General features: G+C 58.3%; 1 protein-coding gene across 1 annotated transcript in view; it reads left to right on the top strand.

The window, feature by feature from the left end:
• Positions 1–20,413, top strand: part of C3 (complement C3) — a 57,836-nt gene that overhangs the window by 5,839 nt on the left and 31,584 nt on the right. The window contains exons 3-15 of the mRNA XM_048932641.1: positions 3,653–3,812; positions 7,560–7,630; positions 7,736–7,830; positions 8,413–8,495; positions 8,578–8,668; positions 13,356–13,458; positions 13,542–13,662; positions 13,971–14,086; positions 16,077–16,223; positions 18,297–18,509; positions 18,608–18,802; positions 19,801–19,959; positions 20,049–20,178. Coding sequence (XP_048788598.1) covers positions 3,653–3,812; positions 7,560–7,630; positions 7,736–7,830; positions 8,413–8,495; positions 8,578–8,668; positions 13,356–13,458; positions 13,542–13,662; positions 13,971–14,086; positions 16,077–16,223; positions 18,297–18,509; positions 18,608–18,802; positions 19,801–19,959; positions 20,049–20,178 — 1,684 coding nt within the window. The remainder of the gene's footprint in view (positions 1–3,652; positions 3,813–7,559; positions 7,631–7,735; positions 7,831–8,412; positions 8,496–8,577; positions 8,669–13,355; positions 13,459–13,541; positions 13,663–13,970; positions 14,087–16,076; positions 16,224–18,296; positions 18,510–18,607; positions 18,803–19,800; positions 19,960–20,048; positions 20,179–20,413) is intronic.

Raw genomic sequence — 20,413 nt, 5'->3', positions numbered from 1 at the left:
TAACCCTAACCCTAACCCTAACACTAACCCTAATCCTAACCCTAACCCTAATGACCCTAACCCTAACCCTAATAGCCCTAACCCTAACCCTAATATCCTAACCCTAACCCTACCCTAACCCTAACCCTAAACCTGACCCTAATATCCCAACCCTAACCCTAACCCTAACCCTAATATCCTAACCCTAACCCTAATTCCCTAACCCTAATAACCCTAACCCTAATATCCTAACCCCAGCCCTAAACCTAACCCTAACCCTATAACTGCAACCTTAACCTGAACCCTAACCCTATAACCCCAACTTTAAATCTATAATCCCAACCCTAACTACAGCCCCAATCCTAACCCTATAACAGCAACTCAAACCTTATAACCCAAACCCCAATCATATCACCTGTAGCTCCAACACTCAGACTAACCCTAACCCTATAACCCCAACCCCAAATCTATTACCCAACCCTAGCCCTATAATCCCAACCCTTATGCCAACCACAACCCTATGACCCCAACCCTATAGGACAACCCTAACTCTATCACCCAAACCCTATAACCCCAACTCTAAACCTATAATCCCAAACCTGATCCTACAATCCCAATCCCAACCATATAAACCCAACCTTAACCCTACAACCCCAACACCAACTCAACAACCCCAACCCTGACCATATAACCCGTATAACCCTAAACCCAACCACTGCACTAACCCTAACCCTATAACCCCAATGCCAGCGCTGTAACCCCAACCCTATAATCCAACCCTAACCCTATAATCCCAGCCCTATAACCCCAATCCCAACCCTACAACCCAACCCCTACCCTATAATCCCAGCCATATAACCCCAATCCCAACCCTATAACCCAACCCCTACCCTATAATCCCAGCCCTATAACCCCAATCCCAACCCTACAACCCAACCCAACCCTATAATCCCAGCCATATAACCCCAATCCCAACCCTACAACCCAACCCTAACCCTATAATCCCAGCCATATAACCCCAATCCCAACCCTACAACCCAACCCTAACCCTATCATCCCAGCCCTATAACCCCAATCCCAACCCTACAACCCAACCCTAACCCTATAATCCCAGCCATATAACCCCAATCCCAACCCTATAACCCAACCCTAACCCTATAATCCCAGCCCTATCACCCCAATCCCAACCCTACAACCCAACCCTAACCCTATAATCCCAGCCCTATAACCCCAACCCCAACCCTATAATCCAACCCCAACCCTAATAATCCCAGCCCTATAACCCCAATCCCAACCCTACAACCCAACCCAACCCTATAATCCCAGCCATATAACCCCAATCCCAACCCTACAACCCAACCCTAACCCTAATAATCCCAGCTCTATAACCCCAATCCCAACCCTACAACCCAACCCTAACCCTATAATCCCAGCCATATAACCCCAATCCCAACCCTACAACCCAACCCTAACCCTATAATCCCAGCCCTATAACCCCAATCCCAACCCTACAACCCAACCCTAACCCTATCATCCCAGCCCTATAACCCCAATCCCAACCCTACAACCCAACCCTAACCCTATAATCCCAGCCATATAACCCCAATCCCAACCCTACAACCCAACCCTAACCCTATCATCCCAGCCATATAACCCCAATCCCAACCCTACAACCCAACCCTAACCCTATCATCCCAGCCCTATAACCCCAACACCAACCCTACAACCCAACCCTAACCCTATCATCCCAGCCCTATAACCCCAATCCCAACCCTACAACCCAACCCTAACCCTATAATCCCAGCCCTATAACCCCAATCCCAGCCCTACAACCCAACCCAACCCTATAATCCCAGCCCTATAACCCCAACCCCAACCCTATAATCCAACCCCAACCCTATAATCCCAGCCCTATAACCCCAATCCCAACCCTACAACCCAACCCTAACCCTAAAATCCCAGCCCTATAACCCCAATCCCAACCCTACAACCCAACCCTAACCCCATTTTCCCAACCTAACCCCAACCCCAATCCTGCAGCCCCAAACCTCACCCTATAACCCCAGCACCAGCCCTATATCCTCAACCCCAACCTTATAACCCCAACCCTAACCCTATTATCCCAATCTTAACTCCAACGCCCACCCTAACCCAACAACCCCAACCTCAACCCCATAACCCCAACCCTAACCACAAATGGCCCCGTTGGTGTCCTTAGGGTCGCTCACCTTGGGGTCTTCGGGGTCAGCCCTATAGGTGTCATTAGGGTCGCTCACCTTGGGGTCTTTGGGGTCAGCCCTGTTGCTGTCCTTAGGGTCGGTCACCTTGGGGTCTTTGGGGTCAGCCCTGTTGCTGCTCTTAGGGTCGCTCACCTTGGGGTCTTTGGGGTCAGCCCTGTAGGTGTCCTTAGGATCGCTCACCTTGGGGTCTTTGGGGTCAGCCCTGTCGGTGTCATTAGGGTCTCTCACCTTGGGGTCTTTGGGGTCAGCCCTGTCAGTGTCCTTAGGGTCGGTCACCTTGGGGTCTTTGGGGTCAGCCCTGTAGGTGTCCGTAGGGTCTCTTACCTTGGGGTCTTTGGGGTCAGCCCTGTTGCTGCTCTTAGGGTCACTCACCTTGGGGTCTTTGGGGTCAGCCCTGTAGGTGTCCTTAGGGTCATTCACCTTGGGGTCTTTGGGGTCAGTCCTGTTGCTGTCCTTAGGGTCGCTCACCTTGGGGTCTTTGGGGTCAGCCCTGTAGGTGTCCTTAGGGTCGCTCACCTTGGGGTCTTTGGGGTCAGCCCTGTTGCTGCCTTTAGGGTTGCTCACCTTGGGGTCTTTGGGGTCAGCCCTGTAGGTGTCCTTAGGTTCGGTCACCTTGTGGTCTTTGGGGTCAGCCCTGTTGCTGCTCTTAGGGTCTCTCACCCTGGGGTCTTTGGGGTCAGCCCTGTACGTGTCCTTAGGGTCGGTCACCTTGGGGTCTTTGAGGTCAGCCCTATAGGTGTCATTAGGGTCTCTCACCTTGGGGTCTTTGGGGTCAGCCCTGTAGGTGTCCTTAGGGTCTCTCACCTTGGGGTCTTTGGGGTCAGCCCTGTTGCTGCTTTTAGGGTTGGTCACCTTGGGGTCTTTGGGGTCAGCCCTGTTGCTGCTTTTAGGGTTGGTCACCTTGGGGTCTTTGGGGTCAGCCCTGTTGCTGCTCTTAGGGTCGCTCTCCTTTGGTTCTTGGGGTCAGCCCTGTTGGTGTCCTTAGGGTCGCTCACTTTGGGGTCTTTGGGGTCAGCCCTGTTGCTGCTCTTAGGGTCGGTCACCTTGGGGTCTTTGGGGACAGCCCTGTTGGTGTCATTAGGGTCGGTCACCTTGGGTTCTTTGGGGTCAGCCCTGTTGCTGCTCTTAGGGTCGGTCACTCTGGGGTCGCTCACCTTGGGGTCTTTGGGGTCAGCGGTGTCCTTAGGGTCGGTCACCTTGGGGTCTTTGGGGTCAGCCCTGTCGGTGTCCTTAGGGTCGCTCACCTTGGGTTCTTTGGGGTCAGCCCTGTTGCTGTCCTTAGGGTCGGTCACAGAACAGTAACCCCAGTGCTCATGGGCACAACCACCTCGGGGTATTTTGGGGTCAGTATTTTGGGGTCCTTTGGGGACGTTCACCTCACTGCATCCCCATCCCGCTCCCCTGACTTCAGTTGTCCCCCGCTGTCCCTACAGGTGCCGGCCAAGCTGCTGCCGCAGGTGGTGGGGAAGCACTTTGTGTCGGTGGTGGCGCGGGTGGGACAGGTGACCCTGGAGAAGGTGCTGCTGGTGTCCCTACAGAGCGGCCACATCTTCCTGCAGACCGACAAACCCATCTACACCCCCGGCTCCACCGGTGAGCCCTGCGCTGCTGGCCTTGGCATTTGGGGACGATTTGGGGACCGTCCTCTTTGTGTCCCTTCTTCAGGGCTCAGGAGCCATCCTGGGACCTTCCTATGATGTCCCCTTGGGGTCAGGACCTGTTTGGAGTCATCCTCTCTATGCCCCCTATGGAGGTCCAGGATTCGTTTTGGGGTCTTCCATTGACGTCCCCATTGAGGTCCAGCACCCATACTGGGACATACTGGGGTTCAGAATCCATTTGGGGACTTCCCATGATGTCCCCTTTGGGGTCAAGAGCACACATAGAGACATACTGGGCTCCAGAACCCATTTTGGGACATCCCTATGATGTCCCCTGTGGGGTCAGGACCTGTTTGGAGTCATCCTCTCTATGCGCCCTATGGAGGTCCAGGATTCATTTTGGGGTCTTCCACTGATGTCCCATTGAGGTCCAGCACCTACATGTGCAATATTGGGGTTCAGAATCCATTTGAGGACCTTCCCATGATGTCCTCTTTGGGATCCAGCACCCACGTGGGGACATCCTGGAGTCCAGAACCCATTCTGGGACATCGCCATGATGTCCCCATTAGGGGTCAGGGCCTGTTTGGAGTCTACCTCCCTATGCACCCTATGGAGGTCCAGGATTCGTTTTGGGGTCTTCCATTGACATCACCATTGAGGTCCAGCACCCATACTGGGACATTCTGGGGTTCAGAACCCATTTGGGGACCTTCCCAGGATGTCCCTTTTGGGGTCAGGACCTGTTTGGAGTCAGCCTCTCTATGCCCCCTATGGAGGTCCAGAATTCATTTTGGGGTCTTCCATTGACATGCCCATTGAGGTCCAGCACCCACACTGGGACATACTGGGGTTCCAAACCCATTTTGGGACATCGCCATGATGTCCCCATTGGGGTCAGGACCTGTTTGGAGTCATCCTCTCTATGCTCCCTATGGAGGTCCAGGATTCATTTTGGGGTCTTCCACTGATGTCCCATTGAGGTCCTGCACCTACGTGTGCAATACTGGGGTTCAGAATCCATTTGGGGACCTTCCCATGATGTCCCCTTTGGGATCCAGCACCCACATGGGGACATATTGGAGTCCAGAACCCATTTTGGGACATCGCCATGATGTCCCCATTGGGGTCAGGACCTGTTTGGAGTCATCCTCTCTATGCACCCTATGGAGGTCCAGGATTCGTTTTGGGGTCTTCCATTGACATCACCATTGAGGTCCAGCACCCATACTGGGACATACTGGGGCTCAGAATCCATTTGGGGGACTTCCCATGATGTCCCCTTTGGGGTCAAGAGTGAACATAGAGACATATTGGAGTCCAGAACCCATTTTGGGACATCGCCATGATGTCCCCATTGGGCTCAGGACCTGTTTGGAGTCATCCTCTCTATGCCCCCTATGGAGGTCCAGAATTCATTTTGGGGTCTTCCACTGATGTCCCATTGAGGTCCAGCACCTACATGTGCAATATTGGGGTTCAGAATCCATTTGAGGACCTTCCCATGATGTCCTCTTTGGGATCCAGCACCCACATGGGGACATATTGGAGTCCAGAACCCATTCTGGGACATCGCCATGATGTCCCCATTGGGTTCAGGGCCTGTTTGGAGTCAACCTCCCTAGGCAACCTATGGAGGTCCAGGATTCATTTTGGGATCTTCCATTGATGTCCCATTGAGGTCCTGCACCCATACTGGGAAATACTGGGGTTCAGAATCCATTTGGGGACCTTCCCATGATGTCTCCTTTGGGGTCAAGAGCACACATAGAGACATACTGGGCTCCAGAACCCATTTTGGGACGTCCCTATGATGTCCCCATTGGGGTCAGGACCTGTTTGGAGTCATCCTCTCTATGCACCCTATGGAGGTCCAGGATTCATTTTGGGGTCTTCCACTGATGTCCCCATTGAGGTCCTGCACCTACGTGTGCAATATTGGGGTTCAGAACCCATTTGGGGACCTTCCCATCATGTCCTCTTTGGGATCCAGCACCCACATGGGGACATATTGGAGTCCAGAACCCATTTTGGGATATCGCCATGATGTCCCCTTTGGGGTCAGGGCCTGTTTGGAGTCATCCTCTCTATGCTCCCTATGGAGGCCTAAGATTCATTTGGGGGTCTTCCACTGATGTCCCCATTGAGGTCCAGCACCCACACTGGGACATACTGGGGTTCAGAATCCATTTGGGGACCTTCTCAGGATGTCTCCATTGGAGCCCTGAACCAATTTTGGGACGTCCCTATGATGTCCCCTTTGGGGTCAGGACCTGTTTGGAGTCATCCTCTCTATGCTCCCTATGGAGGTCCAGGATTCATTTTGGGGTCTTCCACTGATGTCCCATTGAGGTCCTGCACCTACGTGTGCAATATTGGGGTTCAGATTCCATTTGGGGACCTTCCCATGATGTCCCCATTGGGATCCAGCACCCACGTGGGGACATATTGGAGTCCAGAACCCATTTGGGACGTCCCTATGATGTCCCCTGTGGGGTCAGGGCCTGTTTGGAGTCATCCTCTCTATGCCCCCTATGAAGGTCCAGGATTCATTTTGGGGTCTTCCATTGACATCACCATAGAGATCCAGCACCCATACTGGGACATATTGGGTTCAGAATCCATCTGGGGACATCCCATGATGTCCCCACTGGGGTCAGGACCTGTTTGGAGTCATCCTCTCTATGCGCCCTATGGAGGTCCAGGATTCGTTTTGGGGTCTTCCACTGATGTCCCCATTGAGGTCCAGCACCCATACTGGGACATTCTGGGGTTCAGAATCCATTTGGGGACCTTCTCAGGATGTCCCCATTGGGGTCCAGAACCCATTTTGGGACGTCCCTATGATGTCCCCATTGGGGTCAGGACCTGTTTGGAGTCATCCTCTCTATGACCCCTATGGAGGTCCAGGATTCATTTTGGGGTCTTCCACTGATGTCCCATTGAGGTCCTGCACCTACGTGTGCAATATTGGGGTTCAGAATCCATTTGGGGACCTTCCCATGATGTCCCCTTTGGGATCCAGCACCCACATGGGGACATATTGGAGTCCAGAACCCATTTTGAGACATCGCCATGATGTCCCCATTGGGGTCAGGACCTGTTTGGTGTCATCCTCTCAATGCGCCCTATGGAGGTCCAGAATTTGTTTTGGGGTCTTCCCATGATGTCCCCATTGAGGTCCAGCACCCATACTGGGACATACTGGGGTTCAGAATCCATTTGGGGACCTTCTCAGGATGTCCCCATTGGGGTCAGGACCTGTTTGGAGTCATCCTCTCTATGCCCCCTATGGAGGTCCAGGATTCGTTTTGGGGTCTTCTGTTGACGTCCCCATTGAGGTCCAGCACCCATACTGGGACATTCTGGGGTTCAGAACCCATTTTGGGACGTCCCTATGATGTCCCCATTGGGGTCAGGACCTGTTTGGAGTCATCCTCTCTGTGCACCCTATGAAGGTCCAGGATTCATTTTGGGGTCTTCCACTGATGTCCCATTGAGGTCCTGCACCTACATGTGCAATATTGGGGTTCAGAACACATTTGGGGACCTTCCCATGATGTCCCCATTGGGATCCAGCACCCACATGGAAACATATTGGAGTCCAAGACCTGGGCCATCCTCTTTATGGCCTCTATTGCGGTCCAGAATTCATTTTGGTGTCTCCTCCTGATGTCTCCTTGGTGTCCCCCCCATTTCCCCCCCATGTCCCCCCCATGTCCCCTGTGTCCCCTCCCAGTTCTCTGCCGTCTCTTCGCCCTGAGTCGCTTCATGCAGCCTCTGCTGAAGACGGTGATCGTGGAGGTCAAGGTGAGTGACCTGGTGACACGAGGACGACGTGGTGACACGGGGACGTGGTGACACGGGGACGGTGCCACCCACCCCCTCCTTCCCAACTGTCCCCCCTCCCCACAGACACCCGATAACGTCATCATCAAACAAGTGCCCGTGTCGTCCCCCATGAGGAACGGGATCTTCTCCATCAACCACAACCTGCCGGAGGTGGTCAGGTGGGGGTCACCCCCCAGAATGGGGCACCCTGTCCCTGTCCCTGTCCCTGTCCCTCTTCCTGTCCCTCTTCCTGTCCCTGTCCCTGTCCCTCTTCCTGTCCCTATCCCTGTCCCTGTCCCTGTCCCTGTTTCTGTCCCTCTTCCTGTCCCTGTCCCTGTCCCTATCCCTCTTCCGGTCCCTCTTCCTGTCCCTGTCCCTCTTCCTGTCCCTCTTCCTCTTCCTGTCCCTGTCCCTGTTCCTGTCCCTCTTCCTGTCCCTCTTCCTCTTCCTGTCCCTGTCCCTCTTCCTGTCCCTCTTCCTGTCCCTGTCCTCTTCCTGTCCATCTTCCTGTCCCTCTTCCTGTCCCTGTCCCTGTCCCTGTCCCTGTCCCTGTCCCTGTCCCTGTCCCTCTTCCTGTCCCTGTCCCTGTTCCTGTCCCTGTCCCTCTTCCTGTCCCTCTTCCTGTCCCTCTCCCTCTTCCTGTCCCTGTCCCTGTCCCTGTCCCTGTCCCTGTCCCTGTCCCTCTCCCTGTCCCTCTTCCTGTCCCTCTTCCTCTCCCTGTCCCTCTTCCTGTCCCCTCACCCCATCCCCACTTTTTCCAGCCTGGGGACGTGGACAATCACGGCCAAATTTGAAGACTCGCAGGATCAGGTCTTCAGCACTCAATTTGAAGTCAAGGAATACGGTACGGTGGGGTGGGGGGTCTCCACCCCAAACCCACTGATCCCTGGTGCCCCATCCCAGACCCACAAGTGTCTCTTCCACAGTGCTGCCAAGCTTTGAGGTGACTCTGGATCCACAGGAGAAGTTTCTCTACATTGACCGGCAGGAGAATTTCCGGGTGTCCATCACAGCCAGGTGGGGTGGGAACCCCAAAACCACTTGTTTTGGGGTCAGAGTGAGGGTGATGGGGAGGACGGTCCTATTCCACCTGGGTGTGATACAGCCAGGGAGGGGAGGGACTGGGGACATGGGGTGGTGGGGATTTGGGGTGGTGGGGATGAGGGCAATGGGGACACGGGGTGATGGGGATGAGGGTTGTCACCCTCAGGACTTGGGGTGGTGGGGATTTGGGGTGGTGGGGATGAGGGCGATGGGGACATGGGGTGATGGGGATGAAGATCATCACCCTTAGGACTTGGGGTGGTGGGGATTTGGGGTGGTGGGGATGAGGGTCGTCACCCTCGGGATTTGGGGAGGTGGGGATTTGGGGTGGTGGGGATGAGGGTGATGGGGATACAGGGTGATGGGGATGAGGGTCATCACCCTCAGGACTTGGGGTGGTGGGGATTTGGGGTGGTGGGGATGAGGGCGATGGGGACACGGGGGGATGGGGACGAGGGTCGTCACCCTCGGGACTTGGGGTGGTGGGGATTTGGGGTGGTGGGGATGAGGGCAATGGGGACACGGGGTGATGGGGACGAGGGTCGTCACCCCCGGGTTTTGGGGGTGGTGGGGATGAGGGCAATGTGGACAGGGGTGATGGGGATGAGGGTCATCACCCTCAGGACTTGGGGTGGTGGCGATTTGGGGTGGTGGGGATTTGGGGTGGTGGGGATGAGAGCAATGGGGACACGGGGCGATGGGGACGAGGTTCATCACCCTCGGGATTTGGGGTGGTGGGGATGAGGGCAATGGGGACATGGGGCGATGGGGACGAGGGTCATCACCCTCAGGACTTGGGGTGGTGGGGATTTGGGGGTGGTGGGGATGAGGGCGATGGGGACACGGGGTGATGGGGATGAGGGTCATCACCCTCGGGATTTGGGGTGGTGGGGATTTGGGGTGGTGGGGATGAGGGCAATGGGGACACGGGGCGATGGGGACGAGGGTGGTCACCCTCAGGACTTGGGGTGGTGGGGATTTGGGGTGGTGGGGATGAGGGCAATGGGGACACGGGGTGATGGGGACGAGGGTCATCACCCTCAGGACTTGGGGTGGTGGGGATTTGGGGTGGTGGGGATGAGGGCAATGGGGACACGGGGGTGATGGGGACGAGGGTCATCGCCCTCGGGATTTGGGGAGGTGGGGATTCGGGGTGATGAGGAACATGGAGTGGTGGGAGTTAGGGAGCGGTAGGGATGAGGGCAGTTTGGGGGTGGTAAGGGCAGTTTGGTAGGGACAGGGGCAATTTGGGAATTCGGAGTGACGAGGACACGGGGTGGTGGGGAGGCAGGGCAGCACAAGAGTGGGATGTGGGAACATTGGGTGACAGCGACACGGGATGCGACGGGGACAGCCAGTGCTAGAGATGTGGGGACAGGCAAAGGTGGGGACGTGGTGTGATTGTGATTGTGATGACCCTCGTCCCCACAGGGCGATGGGGACGAGGGTCATCCCCCTCAGGACATGGGGTGGTGGGGATTTGGGGTGGTGGGGATGAGGGCAATGGGGACACGGGGGGATGGGGATGAGGGTTGTCACCCTCAGGACTTGGGGTGGTGGAGATTTGGGGTGGTGGGGATGAGGGCAATGGGGACACGGGGGGATGGGGACGAGGGTTGTCACCCTCAGGACTTGGGGTGGTGGGGATTTGGGGTGGTGGGGATGAGGGCAATGGGGACACGGGGCGATGGGGATGAGGGTCGTCACCCTTAGGACTTGGGGTGGTGGGGATTTGGGGTGGTGGGGATGAGGGCAATGGGGACACGGGGCGATGGGGATGAGGGTCGTCACCCTCAGGACTTGGGGTGGTGGGGATTTGGGGTGGTGGGGATGAGGGTGATTGGGGATACAGGGTGATGGGGATGAGGGTCGTCACCCTCAGGATTTGGGGAGGTGGGGATTTGGGGTGGTGGGGATGAGGGCAATGGGGACACGGGGCGATGGGGGATGAGGGTCGTCACCCTTAGGACTTGGGGTGGTGGGGATTTGGGGTGGTGGGGATGAGGGCAATGGGGACATGGGGTGATGGGGATGAGGGCCGTCACCCTTAGGACTTGGGGTGGTGGGGATTTGGGGTGGTGGGGATGAGGGCAATGGGGACATGGGGTGATGGGAATGAAGATCATCACCCTTAGGACTTGGGGTGGTGGGGATTTGGGGTGGTGGGGATGAGGGTCGTCACCCTTGGGATTTGGGGAGGTGGGGATTTGGGGTGGTGGGGATTTCGGGAGGTGGGGATTTGGGATGGTGGGGATGAGGGCAATGAGAACACGGGGCGATGGGGACGAGGGTCGTCACCCTCAGGACTTGGAGTGGTGGGGATTTGGGGTGGTGGGGATTTGGGGTGGTGGGGATGAGGGCAATGGGGACACGGGGGGATGGGGACGAGGGTCATCATCCTCAGGACTTGGGATGGTGGGGATTTGGGGTGGTGGGGATGAGGGCAATGGAGACATGGGGTGATGGGGATGAAGATCATCACCCTTAGGACTTGGGGTGGTGGGGATTTGGGGTATTGGGGATGAGGGCAATGCGGACACGGGGTGATGGGGATGAGGGTCGTCACCCTCGGGACTTGGGGAGGTGGGGATTTGGGGTGGTGGGGATGAGGGCAATGAGAACATGGGGCGATGGGGGTGAGGGTCATCACCCTCAGGACTTGGGGTGGTGGGGATTTGGGGTGGTGGAGATGAGGGCAATGGGGACACGGGGCAATGGGGACGAGGGTCGTCACCCTCGGGATTTGGGGGTGGTGGGGATTTCGGGTGGTGGGGATGAGGGTGATGGGGGCACGGGGTGATGGGGACGAGGTTCATCACCCTCAGGACTTGGGGTGGTGGGGATTTGGGGTGGTGGAGATGAGGGCAATGGGGACACGGGGCAATGGGGACGAGGGTCGTCACCCTCGGGATTTGGGGTGGTGGGGATTTCGGGTGGTGGGGATGAGGGTGATGGGGGCACGGGGTGATGGGGACGAGGTTCATCACCCTCAGGACTTGGGGTGGTGGGGATTTGGGGTGGTGGGGATGAGGGCAATGGGGACACGGGGTGATGGGGACGAGGGTCATCGCCCTCGGGATTTGGGGAGGTGGGGATTTGGGGTGATGAGGAACATGGAGTGGTGGGAGTTAGGGAGCGGTAGGGATGAGGGCAGTTTGGGGGTGGTAAGGGCAGTTTGGTAGAGACAGGGGCAGTTTGGGAATTCGGGGTGACGAGGACATGGGGTGGTGGGGAGGCAGGGCAGCACAAGAGTGGGATGTGGGAACATTGGGTGACAGCGACACGGGATGCGACGGGGACAGCCAGTGCTAGAGATGTGGGGACAGGCAAAGGTGGGGACGTGGTGTGATTGTGATTGTGATGACCCTCGTCCCCACAGGGCGATGGGGACGAGGGTCATCCCCCTCAGGACATGGGGTGGTGGGGATTTGGGGTGGTGGGGATGAGGGCAATGGGGACACGGGGTGATGGGGATGAGGGTTGTCACCCTCAGGACTTGGGGTGGTGGAGATTTGGGGTGGTGGGGATGAGGGCGATGGGGACACGGGGGGATGGGGACGAGGGTCGTCACCCCCGGGTTTTGGGGTGGTGGGGATGAGGGCGATGAGGACACGGGGTGATGGGGATGAGGGTCGTCACCTTCAGGACTTGGGGTGGTGGGGATTTGGGGTGGTGGGGATGAGGGCGATGGGGACACGGGGGGATGGGGACGAGGGTCGTCACCCTCGGGACTTGGGGTGGTGGGGATTTGGGGTGGTGGGGATGAGGGTGATGGGGATACAGGGTGATGGGGATGAGGGTCATCACCCTCGGGATTTGGGGTGGTGAGGATTTGGGGTGGTGGGGATGAGGGCGATGAGGACACGGGGGGATGGGGACGAGGGTCATCACCCTCAGGACATGGGGTGGTGGGGATTTGGGGTGGTGGGGATGAGGGCGATGGGGACACGGGGTGATGGGGATGAGGGTCGTCACCCTCGGGATTTGGGGTGGTGGGGATTTGGGGTGGTGGGGATGAGGGCGATGGTGACATGGGGTGATGGGGATGAGGGTCATCACCCTCGGGATTTGGGGAGGTGGGGATTTGGGGTGGTGGGGATGAGGGCAATGGGGACACGGGGCGATGGGGATGAGGGTCGTCACCCTTAGGACTTGGGGTGGTGGGGATTTGGGGTGGTGGGGATGAGGGTCGTCACCCTCGGGATTTGGGGAGGTGGGGATTTGGGGTGGTGGGGATGAGGGTGATGGGGATACAGGGTGATGGGGATGAGGGTCGTCACCCTCAGGACTTCGGGTGGTGGGGATTTGGGGTCGTGGGGATGAGGGCAATGGGGACATGGGGTGATGGGATGAGGGTCGTCACCCCCGGGTTTTGGGGTGGTGGGGATTTGGGGTGGTGGGGATGAGGGTGATGGGGATACAGGGTGATGGGGATGAGGGCTGTCACCCTCGGGATTTGGGGTGGTGGGGATGAGGGCAATGAGGACACGGGGAAATGGGGATGAGGGTCATCACCCTTAGGACTTGGGGTGGTGGGGATTTGGGGTGGTGGGGATGAGGGTCGTCACCTTCGGGATTTGGGGAGGTGGGGATTTGGGGTGGTGGGGATGAGGGGCGATGGGGACACGGGGCGATGGGGACAGCAGTGATGCGTCCCCAGGTACCTGTATGGGAAGAACCTGCAGGGGACAGCCTTCGCCCTCTTTGGCGTGATGGTGGATGACGAGAGAAAGACCATCCCCCAGTCCCTGCAGCGCGTCAAGGTGGCCCTGTCCCCTGTCCCCGTCCCCTGTCCCCGTCCCCACACCCGTGGCTGTCCCCCTGTCCCTCTGACCCCGTGCTGCAGGTGACCGATGGGGACGGAGAGGCCGTGCTGCCCATGGCCATGCTGCGGCAGCGCTTTGCCAACCTCCAGGAGCTGGTGGGACACTCGCTCTACGTCACCGTCACCGTCCTCACCGAGTCAGGTGACAGAGGGACAGAGGGACGTGTCCGGCTTCGTGTCACGGTCCTCGATGCACTGGGATGGTTTAGGGACACGTATTGGGGACACAGAGGGTCCTGGGTAGGGACGTGTGGATCTGGATGGGGGCAACAAGGAGAGGGAGGTATGGGGACAAGGACACGTGGGGCTGTGGACTGCAGAAATAAGGAAAGATGGGGATGAAGGTGGTACAGATGGGAGCAGCCAGAGCTGCCTACAGTTGGGCAGGGGGACACTGGGGGACCAGGAGCCTCGTCCTGGGTGACATCGCTGTCCCCATGGCCACCGCAGGCAGCGACATGGTGGAGGCGCAGCGCAGCGGCATCCGCATCGTGACGTCCCCGTACACCATCCACTTCACCCACACCCCCAAGTACTTCAAACCAGGGATGCCCTTCGATCTGACGGTAATGGCACATGGGGACAGGGACAGGGATGGGGACAGGGATGGGGATGGGGACAGGCATGGGGATGGGGACAGGGATGGGGATGGGGACAGGGATGGGGATGGGGACAGGCATGGGGATGGGGACAGGGATGGGGATGGGGACAGGGACGGGGATGGGGACAGGGATGGGGATGGGGACAGGGACGGGGATGGGGACAGGGATGGGGATGGGGACAGGCATGGGGATGGGGACAGGGATGGGGATGGGGACAGGCATGGGGATGGGGACAGGGACGGGGATGGGGACAGGGATGGGGATGGGGACAGGGACGGGGATGGGGACAGGGATGGGGCTGGGGACAGGCATGGGGATGGGGACAGGCATGGGGATGGGGACAGGGACGGGGATGGGGACAGGGACGGGGATGGGGACAGGGATGGGGATGGGGACAGGCATGGGGATGGGGACAGGGACGGGGATGGGGACAGGGACGGGGATGGGGACAGGCATGGGGATGGGGACAGGGACGGGGATGGGGACAGGGACGGGGATGGGGACAGGGATGGGGATGGGGACAGGGATGGGGATGGGGACAGGGACAGGGATGGGGACAGGGATGGGGATGGGGACAGGGACGGGGCTGGGGACAGGGATGGGGATGGGGACAGGGACGGGGATGGGGACAGGCATGGGGATGGGGACAGGGATGGGGATGGAGACAGGGACGGGGATGGGGACAGGGATGGGGATGGGGACAGGGATGGGGACAGGGACGGGGATGGGGACAGGGACGGGGATGGGGACAGGGATGGGGATGGGGACAGGGACGGGGATGGGGACAGGCATGGGGATGGGGACAGGGACGGGGATGGGGACAGGGACGGGGATGGGGACAGGCATGGGGATGGGGACAGGGACGGGGATGGGGACAGGGATGGGGATGGGGACAGGGACGGGGATGGGGACAGGGACGGGGATGGGGACAGGGATGGGGATGGGGACAGGGACGGGGATGGGGACAGGCATGGGGATGGGGACAGGGACGGGGATGGGGACAGGGACGGGGATGGGGACAGGGATGGGGATGGGGACAGGGACGGGGATGGGGACAGGGATGGGGATGGGGACAGGGACGGGGATGGGGACAGGGACGGGGATGGGGACAGGCATGGGGATGGGGACAGGCATGGGGATGGGGACAGGGATGGGGATGGGGACAGGGACAGGGATGGGGACAGGGACAGGGATGGGGACAGGGATGGGGCTGGGGACAGGGATGGGGATGGGGACAGGGATGGGGATGGGGACAGGGACGGGGCTGGGGACAGGCATGGGGATGGGGACAGGCATGGGGATGGGGACAAGGACGGGGATGGGGACAGGCATGGGGATGGGGACAGGGACGGGGATGGGGACAGGGATGGGGATGGGGACAGGCATGGGGATGGGGACAGGGATGGGGATGGGGATGGGGACGGGGATGGGGACAGGGATGGGGATGGGGACAGGGACGGGGATGGGGACAGGGATGGGGATGGGGACAGGGATGGGGATGGGGACAGGGATGGGGATGGGGACAGGGATGGGGATGGAGACAGGGATGGGGATGGGGACAGGGATGGGGATGGGGACAGGGACGGGGCTGGGGGGCTGGGGGTGACAATCCAGGCCCCTCTGGCACCGGAGTCTTCTGAATGAGGATGGGGAAGGGGGAATCCCATGGGGTTTTCTGCCCCCACGTCACATCCCTGTGTCACCTGGGTGGCACCTGGTGTCCGTCCTCACACCGCATCCCTGTGTCACCTCCCCTGTGCCGTGTCCCTCGGGCTGAGCCATGTCCCCATGCCATTTTCCTGTGCCACGTCCCCACACCGTGTGTCACAGCCCCATTCTGAGCCTGTCGTCCCCATGGTTTGTCCCCGTGCCACGTCCTTGTGTCACATCCACATTGAATGTCCCCGTACCACGTCCTCACGCGGTGTCCCTTGCCGTGCTGCATCCTCCACAGGTTTATGTCACCAACCCCGATAATTCCCCGGCTCCACGCATCCCCATCAAGGCCGACGACTTCCAGGGCCTCGTCTCCACCCAGCGAGATGGCAAAGCCAAGCTGGTCCTCAACATGCCAGCCAACAAGAACTCTGTCCCCATCACTGTGAGTGGGGACGGGGACGGGGGACCTGGGTCTGGGATGGAGCAGGGCATCCAGGGTGAGCCGTGATGGCTGGAGTTGGGGATGGTGACAACAATCGAGGGGAGCAAACCCCCAAATGATCAGCGCAGGGGGGAACCAGGGTGTCCAAAGTGGGCAGGGTGGCTGAGACAAGCAGGATGGCCAAGGGCAAGAGCAGCAGAGCTGGGGTGGCAGGTTGACCAGGTCACCCGTGGTGGCCAAGACCTCCGTGGTGGCTGAGAACCCCATGGTGGTGAAGTTATCTATGGTAGATGAGGCCTTACTGACAACCAGGATGTCTGTGGTGGCCAAGTCACCCATGGTATCCAAGGCCTTCATGGTGACCAAGTTGTTTATGGTAGTCAAGACCTTCCGAGAGGCAAAAAAATATGTGATAACCAAGTCACCCATGATGGTCAAATTATCCATAGCAGCCATTGTCTCCGTAGTGACTGAGACTCTCATGGTAGCCAAGATTTTCATGGCAGCCACAACCTCTGTAGTGACTGAGACCTCCATGGTGACAAAGTCACCGACGGTACCAAGGCCTTCGTGCTGGCCAAGTCATGAATGGCAGCCAAGACCTTCAAAGTGGCCAAGACCTCCATGGTGGCCAAATCATCCATGGAAATCAAGACCTCCATGGTGGCCAAATCATCCATGGCAACCAAGACCTCCATGGTGGCCAAATCATCCATGGAAATCAAGACCTTCATGGAAGCCAAGATGTTGATGGCAGCCAAAATTTCCGGGGTGGCTGAGGCTTCCAAGGTGAATGAGTGACTCATGACAGCCAAGACCTTCATGGTTGCCATGGCCTCCATGGTGGCCAAGTCATGAATGGCAACCAAGACCTCCATGGTGGCCAAATCATCCATGGCAACCAAGATCTCCATGGTGGCCAAATCACCCATGGCAACCAAGACCTCCGTGGTGGCCAAGTCACCCATGGCAACCAAGACCTCCATGGTGGCCAAATCACCCATGGCAACCAAGATATCCATGATGGCCAAGTCACCCATGGCAACCAAGACCTTCATGGTGGCCAAATCATCCATGGAAATCAAGGAATTCATGGCAGCCAAGACGTTGATGGCAGCCAAAATTTCCAGGGTGGCTGAGGCATCCAAGGTGAATGAGTGACTCATGACAGCCAAGGCTTTCATGGTTGCCATGACCTCCATGGCAGCCAAAACATCCATGGCAACCAAGACCTTCATGGTGGCCAAATCATCCATGGCAACCAAGACCTCCATGGTGGCCAAATCATCCATGGCTACCAAGACTTTTATTGTGGCCAAGTCACCCATGGCAACCAAGACTTTTATGGTGGCCAAGTCACCCATGGCAACCAAGACTTTTATGGTGGCCAAGTCACCCATGGCAACCAAGACTTTTATGGTGGCCAAATCATCCATGGCAACCAAGACCTCCATGGTGGCCAAATCATCCATGGAAATCAAGGAATTCATGGCAGCCAAGACGTTGATGGCAGCCAAAATTTCCAGGGTGGCTGAGGCTTCCAAGGTGAATGAGTGACTCATGGCAGCCAAGGCCTTCATGGTTGCCAAGACCTCCATGGTGGCCAAGTCATGAATGGCAACCAAGACCTTCATGGTGGCCAAATCATCCATGGCAACCAAGACCTCCATGGTGGCCAAGTCATGAATGGCAACCAAGACCTCCATGGTGGTCAAATCATCCATGGAAATCAAGGAATTCATGGCAGCCAAGACGTTGATGGCAGCCAAAATTTCCAGGGTGGCTGAGGCATCCAAGGTGAATGAGTGACTCATGACAGCCAAGACCTTCATGGTTGCCATGACCTCCATGGTGGCCAAATCATCCATGGCAACCAAGACCTTCATGGTGGCCAAATCATGAATGGCAACCAAGACCTCCATGGTGGCCAAATCACCCATGGCAACCAAGACTTTTATGGTGGCCAAGTCATGAATGGCAACCAAGACCTCCATATTGGTCAAGACCCCCCTAGAGACCCCTGCCCGGGTTCGTACCTCTCCGCATTGACGCACCATGCCTCCTTTGCTGCAGGTGAGGACAGCCCAGAAGGATCTGCCCCCGGAGCGCCAGGCCTCGCAGCAGATGGTGGCCGAGGCGTATCAAAGCCAGGGGAACTCCGGCAACTACTTGCACCTGGCGGTGGGCGCTAGCCAGGTGCAGCCTGGGGACAACCTCCCCATCAACTTCCATCTCAAGAGCAACAGAGAGGACGTCCGCAGATCCGTTTCCTACTTCACCTACCTGGTGAGCGCGCGCGACTTCTGCCACCCCCAACCCCATCCCAGGGATCGGGGTGCCCAGACCACCCACCCACCCACTCGGCCTTTCCTTACCCACCGCAGATCCTGAGCAAGGGGCACATCGTCCACGTGGGACGGCAGCCAAGGGAAGGTGACCAGAGCCTGGTCACTATGTCACTTCCCGTGACGGCCAACCTCATCCCTTCCTTCCGTATCGTGGCCTACTACCATGTGAAACCAGGGGAGATCGTGGCTGATTCGGTCTGGGTCGACGTCAAGGACACCTGCATGGGCAGTGTGAGCATGTCCCCTCGTCTCTGGAGTTGGGGGAGGACCACTGGGGCATCGATTGGCCCTTGGGAGGGGTTCAGTTGGCTTTCAGAGCGGATCTTGTGGTGCTTCAGTGGCTCCTTTTGGGGCCTGGGGTTCCCTGGGGGACTGACGGTGTCCTTGGGCAGCTTGAGTGGCCCAACAGGGAGCTTGCAGGTCCTTGGGGGCTTGGATATCCCTTGAGGAACTGGAGTAGCCCAGTGGAGACTTGAGTGGCCCATTGGGGATTTGCGTATCCATCGGAGCTTGGACAACCCTTGGGAAACTTGAGGATCCAATGGGAATCTTGGTTGGCCCGATGGGGGACTTGTAGGTTCTTGGAGGCTTGAGGAACTTGAGTGGCTAATAGGCATTTTGGGTGGCCCAAAGGGTTTGGATTTGGGTGTCCTTTTTACTCGGAAATCCCTCGTGGAACTTGAATTGACCCCTGTGGTCTTGGGTGTCCTCGAGGATCTGGGAGGTCCTTGGGGAATTTGAACGGCCCAGTAGAAATTTGAGTGGCCCGATGGGCCTGGAGAACCTCAGGTGTTCTTTGAGAAGATTGGGTGTCTCGGAGGGCATCTTTTGGGGAACTGGGTGCTGCTGGGTGGCCTGAGTGTCCATGGGAGGGCGAAGCGTCTTTGAGGATCCCATAGGATGTTTAGGTGGCCTTTGAGAGGAGCGGGTGGCCCACGATGGTTCGGATGCTCCATGGGGGGACCAGGTGGCTCATGCAGTGTTTGCTCTTCAAGAGAGGCTTGAATGCCCTCGAGGTTTCCTATGCAGAGCTTGGGCAGCCCATGGGTGCCTTGGGCATCTCATGAATGCTTCGCGTGGTCTGCAGATGGCTCAGGTGGCCAACCTGGACGCAGCCATTGGTTGTCCAGGGGTCCAACGGCCTGTGGGGGCACAGATGGGGCACCTCCTAGGTCTGGTGGGGGCTTTTTGCGTTCCCCACAACCCCAACCCCGCTGTGTCCCTGGCAGCTGGTGGTGAAGGGAGCATCGGAGGCCGACAATCGTGTGCACGAGCCGAGGACCCCCATGCGGCTGCGCATCGAGGGTGACCACAAAGCCCACGTGGGGCTGGTGGCCGTGGACAAGGCAGTCTATGTCCTCAACAAGAACAAACTCACCCAGAGTAAGGTGGGAGCTCCAGTTCCACCCCTCTGCTGTCCCCGACGTCCCCCCAGAGGCGGGAGGATCTTTCGGGGTTGTCCCTTTGTTGGCCGCAGGTGTGGGACGCAGTGGAGAACAGTGACATCGGCTGCACCCCGGGCAGTGGGAGGAACCACGTGGGGGTCTTCGCCGACGCAGGCCTCAGCCTGGCTACAAATGTGAACATCGAAACGGAGCAGAGAGGTGGTGGGTGACACGATGGGATGGGGAACAGACACCAGAGGGGTGGGACGTGCCGAGTGACACGATGGGATGGGGAACAGACACCAGAGGGGTGGGACGTGCCGAGTGACACGATGGGATGGGGGACAGACACCAGAGGGGTGGGACGTGCCGAGCGTGGGGACGCCGTGTCCCCAGAAGCGGAGTTGTGTCAGCATGGGGACGGAACCCACGGGTGACATCGTGGGGACGTGTGACA

Source organism: Lagopus muta (assembly GCF_023343835.1).
Source record: "Lagopus muta isolate bLagMut1 chromosome 34 unlocalized genomic scaffold, bLagMut1 primary SUPER_34_unloc_1, whole genome shotgun sequence".
In the NCBI taxonomy this organism is placed as follows: Eukaryota; Metazoa; Chordata; class Aves; order Galliformes; family Phasianidae; genus Lagopus; species Lagopus muta.
This window is presented reverse-complemented; position numbering and strand designations above follow the sequence as displayed.